Here is a 14,821-nt window from a genome sequence, read left to right as displayed (position 1 = left end):
ACAGACTGTACATGGTACTTACAATACTGCTGGCATAGGTATCCATGTAAAATGGAGACTAGAATATGTACAGTTCTGCACCCTCTGTCACATATAAGTAAATGGTTCAAGTTCACAGTGTGGACAGAGCCTCTTTAAATGGGTTGCCCTGAGCTAACCTATTCACATACAATGTAGGATTTTCAGGCATCTTACCAATATGGAGTGAGAGTACCTAACATCAGTGAGTTAAGCTGTGTCCCTATCATAGCTCAAAACGACGGATGCATTCACGGGTTAGTTCAAGGTTCTTGTGTGCTATGCCTAAGTTTACACTGCAAAACATGCTTCCCTGGGCAGCTTCCTTTTCATCCATGACAAAGGACAGCAGTGTTTAAGGTACAGAACTAATCTGTGGAGATGTTTATGTAGCTTATTTTTTATATTGCAGTTAAGTAACTGGAAACACAGCCCATGCATCTCCTCATAGCTGAGAGAAACACAGCACCTCTCTTTACAGACCAGCAGTAGGAACCATCTGCTGGTTCTTTCAAAGACCACTGGTTAAGAAGTGCTACTTCAACATACCTCAAAAAAAAATCACACTATAAATTTGATTTCTGAAGCCAATTAAAAGTTTACACATAATATCAAAAAGTAATTCCTTGCAGAAAGATAGTGACGTAAATACATGTATGTGCATATACTGAAACTGCATGCACCTTGCTGCTCTGTAACATCCCTGCAGCATGGCAATTAATACAGTAACCTTATTACATTTACTTCAAATATAGGATTTCCTAGATTCCAGAAAATTAATCTAAATATACTAATTTTTTTTTTCCAGTTAAGAATATCAGAGTACACGACATGCAAAACTTGATCCTATTTGCTTTTGTACACATAAAAAGGATTCAGTCACCCCTCCTTGTCCTCTAAAACATTTTGGTTTGTTTTCCAGTTTTTAAGAGCTGATGCTGTGCTTACCTGCTGACTTCAATTGGGGTTTCTGCATGGTTTAGTCTAAATACTCTTGATGCTGGACCTCTCATGCTATGAGCTACTTCAAAGGACAGAACTAGAAAAGGGATTGCTTTTCTAAAAAGCCCAATATCAAGGAGAAAAGATAGCATTTTGAACTCATGATATCATGGAAAAATCATAGAGAAAATCTATTAGAATTATAGATGGCATAAATTTTAATATAAAACACCAGCAGAGGTGTTTTTATTTCCTGGAGTAGCTTTGAAATTGAACAGTCTCTGTTTTGTCCAAATTTATAGCTAAAGCCTCTAGTTGAAAAGTTGCCAATGAACAGAATCAAAGTAATCAGATTTTTACATTACAAGAACTAGTAAAATCTTGGTTCGCAGCTATGATTTCCTAATGAAGCACCAGTACCTATAAATGAATATCATTTCCTGCCTCAAGGCTCCCCAGTGTTTTAAGTACAGTGCCCATTTATCCATCAGCATTGACCAGATACTGCTGGATTATGATCTGCCCTTCGGAAGCAACATAAAGCAGGTCTATTTTTTAAGGTTTAATGTAGCATGTAGTTTATTACAGTTTTTCTGGTCAAAGGAATTTTTCCATAAATATTCCAATATAACGCAATCAAAACACAATTTTGATTTCTACAGCAGACTTTTTTCCTGATCCACAATTGGTTGATTATATTATTAATCTAAACAAATATATGTGTTCAAGCAGTGTTTTGATTAGGACACTGGCAGTCAAGTAGCTTAGTAGTACTGATCAGAAGTAACAAATTTAAGCTAAAATTCCATAACCAATTCAAACCGAAATTATGTCAGCTTCTACCAAACTCTGCAAAGCCCAGTCTCCTGTTCAGTGGTGGCAGTAGAGGAATGAAAGTACCACAGCTGCCCAAAATGTGTGTTAGACAGCCAAGAAGCAAATGACCAGAGTAACAGAGGAATGCACTGATTCAGCAGCTGCTAACAGTGAGGCTCATATGAAATCCCAACCACAAATTAAATTAATCTCCTTCCATCATCAGAAAACACCAAAGGAAAGCAGAGCGCAACGAGCCATGCTGAAACAAGGAAGTGTTATTTATATCTTCCAGACCTAGCACTGGTGAATTTGGCCCTTCATCTATAAATTACCCATTTATGCCTTTAATAGGTATTTCAGGGCCAATGATTTGTAAGACAAAAAAGAGGGTTGAGATTCATGCAATGGCTCAGTGCAGTTATGTGTTAACCAAAAGGTTCAGCCTTTGCCCTAAATTTTCTGGGCCAAATTATAACATTAATCAGAATGTAGTTCATTGAGTTCCATAGATATATTTGAAGGCTGAAGTTAGTTCGCTGTTTTGTGGGTTTCAGTACCTCCAACCACACAGCATGTTCCCAAGTAATATTTTCATGCATTTGTCAAGATTTGAGGATTCCTGGAAAGAAATGTATGCTTGGGGTCATTTTGTAGTTTGTTATGTTCCAGCATCTGAGGTGTTAACTTGTTTCATTGTTGATCTGAATGGAATTCTGGCAAACAGTGGGATTTTTAAATGATCAAATAAAATTAATAAAAAGCTTTCTTACATTGTAAACCATTACTATGCATGCATTTTTGGCATTTTGTATATGTAAAAATACCTGGATTTAAAAAATAAGAAATCGTTTATAATCATATGGGTAAATTTATCTTAAAGTGCAGTTTTTCTGTCCAAGTTACAACTCCTAATAAACACAGAATTATAATAAAACTAATGAAAAATGTTAACCATAGAAGTACCAGCAGGCACCACTGTAATTATTACTGTGATTTGCTTATTGACAGCTATAACAAATTCCAGCAGACAGAAACTGGAATCTTAAGAATATCAATTGGACTACGTTTAAGTATCATTAGATACTAACTAATAAGAACTGTTAGGCTGCTCTTACTTCAAAAGCTTGGGAAAATATCCCCAGAAGGAAGACTTTTTTTTAGCCCATCCCTTCTCTTTATTTCTTGTAAGAGCTTAACAGGCTGCAAATATTTTCTGAGAAGCAGTCATTAGGGTGATGTAAAGGGCTGCAGCCTGCTCTCTGTACTATGTTCAGAGAGAACCAGCTTACAAACAAGTTACCACAGGGTAACACAGGGTGTGAACTCAGAGTGCATCGGCTGCTCTCGTAATTGCCTGTGTGCATGCTTTTATCCTGTGGTTACTTCAATACTTGTTTATCCTTTTTTCATGGAGAAGTAAACTGCCTTGAATTATCTGATTAGCTGAGGGGAGAGAGGGTGCAGATGGGCTGATTCTCTGAAGCAGCTGATGTGCTGTGGGTCCTCTCCCTGACCCCACAAGAATAGGCCCTAAGCTCTTCCAGCACGAGTGACCTAACTCCAGCTGAGTGCAGTGACTCAGGTTTACATCACTGCAGCTGCGAGCAAACCCAAGCCCTTACGCTTCATCACATAAGGCCATACTGTATCATCAGCTTTTAAGTCTAAGTCCCAATTGGAACCAGTTAAGAGATCAGCCTAAAAATCAATGACACAATATGGCCCAGAGATAGCAGCAATCCTTCCTGTAGATCTCACATATCTACTTTTAAATGTCCTTTTAAATGTCCCTCTTGCACAGACCTGGATTGTTTTGTTATGCTCATACCATATCTGAGTAAAATCAGAGATGGGAGCAGAGTAAAACATGGCATCTGGGTTCCAGTTACCTGGATATAGCTGAAATTTGAGCTCATGCCCTGACTCTAATTTTGACATGGCCATAACATCACACAGATGTCCAGACCCTATGCTTGTTGGTCCTCCTGAGAATAGGAGAATACAAATTCTCTACTAACGATGGCAAAGAGCAATGGAAATTATTTTCAAGAGATTTCCACAACATTTCAAGACCAAGCATTAGAACCAGGAGATAGGACACTATGGCAATTCTTAAAATAGGAAGTCTCACACTAACCTTCAGCCCTTACAGAGCTTCAGAGCAGCTGAACAACCTTCTGGGTAGGACTTTCACTTTGGTTTCACACACACAAATGGTAAGAGTTCAGCTGTACATCTGTCTCTGTAGCTGGAAAGAAGAATATCTCTTCAATAGCAGTCTCTTCAAGTGTATCTTCCTGAATTAGACTCATGGATATCTTTCAGCAGAGTAAAGAATTTACAAGTTCTTCCTGTTCAGTTCCTCATGGTCATTTGCTGCTGCTCAAAGAAGCTGATGTGTGGCTATCTCATTTGAACACAATCAAACTGGCTGACAGGTGGAAGCTCACAAATGTGATGAAAAGTACTAAGGCAATACAGCTTTCTTCAACTAAGTGCATTTAACTAGTTTTAAAAATAGCAGTAAGTTTTGAAGACAAAAATACCACTGTCAGGGCCAGCTATAACTTCTCTGAGGTGAATAAGATTAAAAAGATTTTTGGCATTCCTGCCATGGGGACCCCACCCCACAAGCATACCACAGCAATCTCCACCTGCAGCGGCGCAAGGCAGACTGTGTGTGTCTGTGCACGGAGGTGTACACATGCCCACATGTGGCTTCTCAGCCAAAGTGGATTTAGAATTCCGTGGCTAAATTCTGTGCTCATTTACACCCCCTCTAATCCCAGCAAAATTAGTGGGATAGCAGGCATGTGAGGCAGCACAGTGCTGGCCTCCAGACTGTGTGATTCCATTCAATAAACACACTGAGGCACTTGTGCTGAATAAATGCTTTTACCTCCTCCCTTTAAACCTGATATTTTAGATATTAAGAGAAAATAATTACATCCTCCTCTTGGGAGGTTTATTTCAAATCCTTGCTAGGGCCCCACTGTGGCCAGTGCTTACATTTTTCAAAATTGATTTTAGACAGTATAAATAGTCTGAAGCTGCACGTGACATTTCCTCACCCGAACAATGACACACTATTGCGGAAACATTTCCCAATGCAACATGTGGGTTTGTTTTTTGGCATCACTTATTCGTTAACCCTTTTGTCCTCTGCCAACAAGAGACACCTCTACCATGTGAACAGACTGATTACTGTTGGCAATTAGAGGAGGACTTCAGATTAATATCTTAGTAGAGAGGCACCTGCTTAGAAGGGATTGCCCTCCTGTAACTTCACAGGTTATGACTTGTCAGCTGAACAATAGAAACAGATCATGCATGTGCCTTCAGCCAATCCTAAAAGTAGACTTAAATACATTAGCTAAAATTACCTTCCTGGTATTGCTTGCTTCTCTTGAGCTGCATGCACAAACACAGTCTCCATTGAGAAGCAAATAAAATTATTTTAACCCCTATTTCACATGAAAACTCTGCATTGCAATTATTTGTTTAAGTAAGAGGAGAACATTTTAATTCTTAAATTTACCTAATGATTTCTATTTCTGACTCTCTTCCTGGGTAGCTAATCTGGGGAAAAAAATAAAAGAAAAAGACAATTGGTTTCTCATGAAATAGACTTTGAATAGGCTTTTATGTTCGCATCAAAATAAAAATCAATACAAGTCTTTATTTCTAGGCTGGCACTCTAAGCCCATAAATGCAGAGTAAAAGACCTGTATATGAAGAAAAACCTATTTAGTAACTTTAATGACTGAGATGTGTGGATCAAAGGCATTCAGCACATTATAACTTCTGGAGGTAAATGCTCCAAGTTATAATTTTTATGCTTGATATTTACACAGATTTTTTTTGCTGCAGGTCACAGAGATTCTGTCCATCCTTTCAGCTTTTACCTTTTTATCCCGTTTCTATGTATATATTTTTAAATACAGGATGTTATGAGGTGACAAAATGCTTATGGTGATTGATGTAAATACCTGAAATGTGAAAGCAAATAGCTGCTATCCCAGCTGAGCACCATGACCACTAATAGCTTGCCCAAAATCAACTTCTGAAGATGTGAGGCACTGATGAAACAGTACAAACTGTTTCATCATTCCACATCTTGAAGTCTAAGTCCAGTAGAAACCTCTTAACTAACCTGGCAGAATCTGCAGGGCTCTTGAGGAGCTCTAATATTAGCAGCCCTCTTGCTTCCACCACATGCAGAACTGGCTCACTGCTTCAATTAAAATGTAATCTTAAAGGCAAATCCCCAAAGGCCAATTTCAGTAGAAAAACATTTCCACAGATTTTTATTGGCTCTCAACATGACCACTGATACTCCTAGCCATGTCTTGATATGATTTTGGTCTGAAGAAGTCTGAATGTTTTAAATCCCTGAGCTTAAAACATCCTATGAGTTGAATTTAAAGCACATTGGTGTGACTGTGCTATGCACACAAACACACACCAGTGAGAACAGCAGCGAATGCCCTTCTCTAAAACATTTGTCTATTGATTTTGTTACAGTATTAGTTACAGCCATATCTCGAGTCTGTGCTGTAAATCTGCTGCTGTTTAAATGTTTAAATGATAGTATAAAACTCAGATCATATTGATGTTGTGGGTAAATGATGTTTAAGCTCAGTGAGTTGTTGGAACAACACTTCACCAGCTCTCTGAATTACTGCACTTCCTAGATATTTTGTACTTCAGGAATATGAGCAGAGTTTCAGCCTCTGGTTCTCTAACATTTCAGTTTGAAACATTACAGTCGCAGCCTAGGAAGAGCTCCTTGCTTCCACAGTAAACTTTTCCAATGAGTATTTTAGTTTGTTTGCTATATTGCATTAACATTTGTGTGCACATACACACACATGCATGCACACATTTCATTGCTTATTTATAAAGCACAGGGTGAGAATATGATCATGATGTATCAAAAAGAATCCAGGAGAAAGAGCAGTAAAGCATGTAGCCTGAAAAACCTTCCATCAAACATCTTGAGGTTGCTGTGGTTGTTACACTGACCTACATGAGTTGTTATTGCCATTTGGCTCTGAATTATTAACAATCAGTAGAAAGATTTAGCACCCTTTCAACTCCAGCTTTGTCTATATACTCTAAGATAAAAACAGTTTACACTCTATGCTAGTTAGAAAACATCTGTGAGCACTCCAGCACACTGCTTCTAGTGGTAACCTTGTTAGTGCTCCACATAACTGCATGTAACCACTCAGCATGACAACCTTTTGCGTTTCTCTTTATGAATAATTTTGTTATACCACATCCATTTTCGTGTGTTCTTTAGTACAGCACGCGACTACATTTATTAGAGTCCCCACCAGAGAATTATTCTTCTTGTTACCCTTAATGGTGCTATGTACTGCCTTCTCTGGATTGTAAGCTTGGCACTTTTCAAATCCCATTCACTAGGGTTTTTTTCCCTTTATTTTCTTTAAAATTCCAGCAAAGAATTTCAAAGGTGGCAAAATAAATAAACAACATGTATATCAGAAGCAAATTCATCAGAACAAATGGAAGAATCTCAGGTGATTGTGGGATGAAAATGGAATGAGAGCTAAACTCTGTAACTTCGTGTAACATTTTATGTGGCAAGTTGTGATTTTTCAACTAAAATTTTAATTTTCTCATGAATGACAAATGAGAAAAAAAATGGGACCTATCCACAAAATTTTATTTGTCCCAGTTGCCTATTTAATTACTATGTAAATTGGAAAATTGAGAAAAGAGTAGGAAAAAAGACTCAACTTATTGCTATACTTTTATTAAATGGACAAAAAGGACCAGAATTTGAGGGAAAGTATTGCTACTTGTGGTGGATTGTCATATCTCTAAATTTGGTTTTATTAGAAAAACCATGAAGGGCACACTTTAATGTTCCCAGACATGTCATAGAGATTTGTAGGTGCAGACCATGATCCAAACTCCTTCCTCTTTGCTAAGCTAATAAGGATGATATAGTTTGGGAAAGGGAGGTGTCAGGGAAAAGGTTCTTCAGCAAAGTCCTAATTATAAAATCCATGAGTCATCAGGCACAGATGATGGCATTACACCAAAAGTCCAGAAGATGTTAAGTATAAATTGGCTGGGCTGATGGCAAAAGACAAACACCTACTCGAGAAAGGTACTGTTCCAAAGGAGTTGGGCCATGGGAATATTGTCCCTTCAGTGCATAAGTGTCATCTCAGAATGATCAAAGAATGAGAGTCTTGAATCATCCATCACATATCTGACCAGGTAAATTTGGTAAACTGATTCAAATAGGAAACTAGGTCTCAATCCCTTGAGATTCATCCTAGCTCTGTCAGCATTACAGCAAGGTAAGAAAAGCCACCTGACAAGGTAACTGCAGGTAGAGCCTGTGACAAGTTTCTTCATGAGAAGCTACTAAGGAAGCCAAGTGGTTGGGAAGAGATACTGCTGGGGTAAAAATTTGTGTAGCAGAAAGATGAGCATGGCATTCAGGTCAATTTTCTGTATAGCTAAAGGCTAACTAATGAAGGCTTCTTTTATTTCATGTCCTGTTAATGCTCTGGGAGGCCCAGGAGCAGTGAGATGGCAGCATCTGCAGGGTATGGAGGGGTATTTATCTCAGGACAAAGTAGGACAATGATGATATGCTAAGACATCACAAGCAGCTATGCAAAGGGACACAAAATTAATTGTTGACAACAGTAATGTACATCAACATAGAAAATGTGAACCTTTTAAGCCAAGAGAAAGACCTAAAAAAAGCAAATGAAACCCCAGTAAAATCTACAGCTGCCAGAAGAAAAGAAAAAAGAAGTGTTGGGTGACTGAGATATAATGAATAACAATCAGACTGTTTGAATGTTCTGAAAAGACTAAGATTATTTACTCTAGAAGGCAGATGAACAAGATGAGGACATATTGGAAGCATGTTAATGAATGGCAGAGAGAAAATAAATCACATTTTTTCTATCATAATAAAGAGCCAAAAAAATTCTTAATCAAGTTAAAAGTTGGAGAATTTAAAATATTTGGTACGATTTATAGGCACTGGACATACATGGCACAAAAATCTTTCCAAGATATAAAACTCATGCAACTTCTACAGAAGCAAACAAAAAAAAGACAGTTATCAGAACTGAGTTTTAAAAGCAATGTTAAAGGAATAATAAAGTACTTTCTTCCAGATTTAAACCAATCTCAGAACATTATGTATTATCAATGCATTGAATACTGTAAGGGAGAAAAATCATCCCACACCTTCCTAATGTGGGACAAATGAAGACACTTGTTATCTCAAGTGTCTGCCATGGATCACTGTCAGAGACAAATCTTAAGTCCTTTCTAGAGCACAGACAGCTCCATTCCTTTGTTTTGATTGTATTTTTTTCAATTTGCCAAGCAGGCAGGTCAACACAGCAGAATCAGTAACCAGCTAATAGCAGGTGAACATTAAACTATCTGCTGTCACTAAATAATTATATATTCACAATGTTCACAATGGAGAAGGTGGTTATTTTGCTACGTGGACTATAATTCAGACCCTCCCTTGCACACTTCTGGCTGTGTGGAAGTGTCCACTCCCCCAAGTGCTGCAGATGCTGATACTTCAGCCCTCCACAGAGACTATTTCTCATACATGAGGACTTGTTTAGCTACATCACACAGAAGAACTCAGTGCTTGCACTGCTCCACAGGCTTGTTTGATGTGGTATGAAAGCTGCTAGTCACCTTAGGACCTCAACTTCAAGAATATAAAAATGAGTGCTACAATATTTTGAAACACACTTTTCACTGTAAATTCCCAAATAATATGCTTTGATATTCATAAGACAAAAATAGTTGCCAAAATAGTAATATTTTCTATAAAATTACTATAGAAATTCCATATGGTTCAATATCAGGTTCTGTAGGACAATCCAAAATTTGCTGCAGTCCATGTAGAGGGGACATCTGGACCTTTTGTTCACACTCCAGAGCCATACATTTAATAAAAATAAGTAATCCTATAGCCTGTAGAATTTCAAAGGGAAAGAATCATAATAACATAGAACAAGTAAAACTAATGCAGATGGAGTTGCTTGAGTTTGGAAGGAGGATGAAAAAAAGGACTCAAAATATAAACTGTCCTGGTCATCTCAAATGGATAAACTCCAAAACCAAAAGTCATATATTCAATATTAGCATTTGTAACTAATTCACTAGAATATATAGCAAAGGTGAGGAACATTATTAACTAAAATCTACCAAAGGTTTCCTGGACTACAACATGCCTCCCTGGGAGAACATGTGTGAAAGCCTGGCTATACGAAATATGGAAGCTTAAGGCAGGAATATCATAATTAACACACTGGGGCTGGGTTGTGGGGACTCAGACTTTGAGCTCTCATGCAATGCAGTTGTAAGAGCAACTCAGAATACGTTTCCATGGCAGCTTGTAATTAAACAAAGTACGCACCGTTTAGCACTACAGACAAGTTTAAATAATACCAGCAAGTTTCATGACCCAAATCCAGTGGCAGTCACCAAGTATTCTATAGAGCCATCATTTTTGTTAATAAGTAAGGAAGGGTTGTAGTGAATTTTTAAAAATTAATGAATAGGATGCTTAAGTCATCGCTTCCCTAGTAGAGCAGAATTCAACTTCTCAGTAAAATTTTAACAAAGTTTAAAGTTGGTCATCCTTAAGGCAAAACACTAGTCTATTGCTATCAGTAAAAGAAGGAAAAATTGGAAGTCCTTCAAGAATATCACAATGCCACTGGAAGATTATCAATGGAAAGTTTACAGATGATTTGCACTGGACCTTGTTATATAACAGGCTACAATGAAAATCAGATGGCTCAGCCCCCACCCTAGTCTTTATCCAGACTGATAAAACTAAGTTTTAAACAATTTTGCTGTGAAAACTATAAGAAAGGCACAGGACTTAAATGTCCTATGGTGGGAATTCTTAGTAAGTTACTGGGATATATTTTTCCAAAGATACTGAGAGGTCCTTGGATCTAAAGTTCTATCTACGCATATTGTACAACTGTATGTTAACAGCAATAAAAACCTGTTTGGGTAAAAGAATTTTTCATGTTCGCATCCTTAATTGAGAGAACTGCAGGGCTAAGCAATATTAATGCCTTCAAAATCTCAACAGAGAGAATAAAGTTTGCCCCTACAGTGCCATCCAAGTGGTGCACAGATATCGCACTGTATTAGGAATGGCAAAGTGATGACACAGACTCTCTAGCTTTAGTTGCAGAAGAGAGCAAGTTTTATTCTTCCAGATCTTCTTTTATAGACAGTTCTGAGAATGTCCAAAAAAGTAAAACTCTCACTGGTCATGAAACCAACACATCACCATCATTGGACAGTTAGAAACAAAACCCCTTGACCATTTCTTGCAAGTAAACAACAAGGCAACAAACAACACCTACAAAAGTTGTTTTCCTTCTCTAAGGATTGTTTGGATTCCTCCTTATGATTTCTAAGGCCAGAGTGCAAACACTGTGTAACAGTTTTGCACAGGCTCAAGCTAGTGCCTGAAGCTTAAAAATCTCTTATTTGACCATTTTCAGTTCCCACACAAAGCAATATACAGAAACTCATGTATTTGTAAGTTTTAAATATGTAAGTCATATTTTTATTATTTATTATTAAATATGTAAGTCATAAATTTAAAAACAAGTATTTTCCTTCTTTCAAATGTACAGGAATAGAGCCCATTCATAAATAAGCTGTTCAAAGATCGCACTGGGGCTCAGATGGCACAGCAGTCACCATCTCTGCAAGACAATTGGCCTACTTGGCATACCCAGTGCTCTTCAAATGGCTCAGATACCTCTAGAAAAATAGAAGAAGCATCTGAGAACACTGGGGAATAATGAGTAGTGATCTGCTTGTTATGAAATGTAATAATCATATGGCTTGGAAGAGAGGTAACAATGACTTCATTAAACAACATGGTTACAGTGACTCACTGCCAGGAATGGAAAGAGGTGATCAAGCCAATCACCTGACTTTCCAGACCAACGTTGCTTACCCCATCAGAGTGCCTTGGCATCTCTGCCACCCTGGGGCATGTGCAACAGCTGCACCCCAACACAATGTGCCCACCTTTTCCCCAGTGCACAAAGAGCAAAAAGGTCAGCATTTCCTCTTGACCACAGTCCTTGATCTAAACCATGATAGGACAGAAGACACAAGAAGGTGGTGATGACAAGTCCATTTTAAAGCTCTGATTTGCTTCATCCATGATGCTCCATATTTCTGACACAGGCAAGAGCTGACAAGAGATGGAGAAAACCATATTCCAGAGCAGACGGATCTATCCGTTGGCCTCTCAGGAGGAGCTGGCTATATATCCTGGAATGCCTAATGTTCAGAAAATTTATCTTGGTAAAGGCTCAGGAAAATGTATGTTTTTATTTTACCCAAAGTAAAAATATCAGTCCATGTTAAATTAAAAAGTGAAAATAATACTCCCCCTTGTAAAAAAATTCCAGCCTCCTACACTGACTGTATCTTGTAGACGTCTAAAACAAATAACATGAATTTTATGTGTTTTTTTTTTCTCCTAACATTTTATTGGTATTTATAATGCAGCACAGAGAGACTTTAAGAGGGAAAAAGGCAAGTTACAATAACACACCAAAGCATTTAGAAAAGGCTGTGGTTGCAGAGGACACAGACCATGTTACCTTCCTCTTTCTCTCAAGATAAGTAACAGAAAACAGCAGATAAGTAATCCATGAGGTATACAGTGGCATAGAAATAACATTTCAAATGGTCACCTTTTCACAACTCATATTCTGATTCTAGCAAAAGAACTAGGCCTACAGAACACAGAAGTAGTATGAGTAGATCATCATTACTACAGTGGTAGCAAACAATCAAAAAAATTCCCCAAAACACAGTAGGCTGTGTTCAGCTCAAAAAGTAGTAATATGTAGAAGGATGACCAGCCTGTGTGATAGTCCTGTAATGTAACAGAGTTCTGGGCTTGACCTGAGTGCCAGTAACTACACTGTCTGGAAAGGTGAAGCTTGTAATCATGGCTTTAAATCTCTGACCAGGTACCCAAGACACATTTGAGATGTACAAACACAATTGCTCACGGCACTTGTTGAATACAGCAGATTTTATACCTGAGTACATGATTGATGTTAGCCAGTTAATCCTTTATAATTCCCATAAATTAGCTTGAGACTTCTTTTCAGTAGAGCATTGGGTAGTTTGTTATTTAGATTTTACAGTTATTGACACCTGACAACCTTTTCGGCTGCCAGTGTCATCAACTACAGTCTTAATCAGGAAAATTTAAGCAATACCTCCTCCCAGCCTTGAGGATAATGGTCTTGAAAGCAAAAGCTCTGTTGTGTTATTTCAAATCCAGTGGTTGTCCCAATGATCTCTCAAGGAATATCTGATCATGTGGACTTAGATTAGACATAGAGCTAAGTACAAAGCTGGCTTTGTAATACTGCATTACAGAAAGTCATGGGCCTACATCAAGTTAGCTTAAAGATTCAGCTGACTATCTAACACCCCAGGCTGGGGCATGAGGAGCTCCTGTTGTTCCACTGGTTGATTGGAATGAATTCTAAATCATAATTCCATTATATTTGAGAAGTTGTGGCAGTCCAGTAAGTTTTCCACTGGGTGAAAAAAAGGGAAACATCATCTCCATTTTTTAAAAAGGGAAATAAGGAATACCTGGGGAGCTACAGGCTAGTCAAGTCTCACCTCTGCGCTTATCACAAGCACAGAGAGGATTCTCCAGAAAACTACGCTAAGGCACATAGAACATAAGGAGGCTGGTTGATGAGAGCCAACATAGCTTTGTTAAAGGCAAATTTGCCTGATAAATTTCATGCCTTTTAATGACAGGGTTACAGCTTTGGTGGACAGGGAAGAGCAACTGATGTCATCTACCTGGACTTGTGCAAAGCATTTGACACTGCCCTAACATGAGATCCTCGTCTCTAACTGGGCAGGCACAGATTTGAGGGATGGACTACCTGGTGGACAGGGAATTGGCTGAATGGCCACACTCAAAGAGTTGTGGTCAACAGCTCTGTGTCCAAGTGGAGTCCAGTAAGCAGCAACTGGTGGTGATCTCAGGGGTCAGTATTGGGACTGGCTCTGTTTCGCAGCTCTGCTGGTGACATGGACAGCAGGATCAAGAGCACCCTCATCAGTGACAATGACACTGAGCTGTGTGGTGTGGTGACATGCTGGAGGCAAGGGATGCCACCCAGAGGGACACTGACAGGCTGGAGAGGGGGGTCCGTGTGAACTTCGTGAAGTTCAGCAAGGCCAAGAGCAAGGTCCTGCCCCTGGCTCGGGGCAATGCCGGGCGCTAACACGGCCGGCAGAGAATGGATTGAGAGCAGCCCTGAGGATGGCTTGGGGGTTTGGCTGACAAGGTGCTCAGCATGAGGCAGCAATGTGCACTCACAGCCCAGAAAGCCAACCCCATCCTGGGCTGCAGCTGAAGCAGCGTGGCCAGCAGGTGGATGGAGGTGATTCTCCTTTGGATCCTCCTTCTGCCCTCATGAGACAATAGAGAGAGTGTCCAGCTCTGGGGCCCCAGCATAAGAAAGATGTGGACCTGTTGGAATGATTCCAACATTGAGGGAAACAAAGAAGATCAGAGGGCTAGAGCACTTCTGTGAAAACAGGCTAAGAGAATTGGAGTTCATCAGCCTGGAAAAGGGAAGCCTCTGGGGAAAGCTTAGAGCCACTTCCAGTACCTGAAGGGACTCCAAGAGAGCTGGAGAGGGATTTTTCACAAGGACAAACAGTGATAGAACAAGAGGGAATGGCTTTAAAGTGAAAGAGAGTAGGTTTAGATTGTATATTAGGAAGAAATTCTTCACTGGTAGTATGGTGATGAACTGGAACAAGCTGTCTGAAGCAGTTGTGGATGCCATTCCTGGAAGTGTTCAAGGCTGGGTTGGATGGGGCTTTGAGCAACCTGGAATAGTGGGAGGTGCCTCTGCCCTTGGCAATGGCATTACAACTAGATGATCTTTAGGGTCCAATCCAACCCAAACCACCC

At 39.1% G+C, this 14,821-nt stretch overlaps 1 protein-coding gene across 2 annotated transcripts in view; it reads right to left on the bottom strand.

Annotated features, from left to right (window-relative positions):
• LOC111932828 (uncharacterized) overlaps positions 1 to 14,821 on the bottom strand; it is a 316,058-nt gene that overhangs the window by 218,442 nt on the left and 82,795 nt on the right. For both annotated transcript variants that reach the window (XM_086841536.1, XM_086841534.1), the window contains 2 exons: positions 5,318 to 5,358; positions 3,917 to 4,027 (listed from right to left, as the gene is read on the bottom strand). In XM_086841536.1, the coding sequence (XP_086697662.1) occupies positions 3,970 to 4,027; positions 5,318 to 5,358 (99 nt within the window). In that variant the 3' untranslated portion in view covers positions 3,917 to 3,969. The remainder of the gene's footprint in view (positions 1 to 3,916; positions 4,028 to 5,317; positions 5,359 to 14,821) is intronic.

Source organism: Cyanistes caeruleus, chromosome 9 (genome assembly GCF_971803275.1).
Source record: "Cyanistes caeruleus chromosome 9, bCyaCae1.hap1.1, whole genome shotgun sequence".
Classification (NCBI taxonomy): domain Eukaryota; kingdom Metazoa; phylum Chordata; class Aves; order Passeriformes; family Paridae; genus Cyanistes; species Cyanistes caeruleus.
Note: the sequence above shows the minus strand (reverse complement) of the source record. Positions and strands in the feature narration are given on the sequence as shown.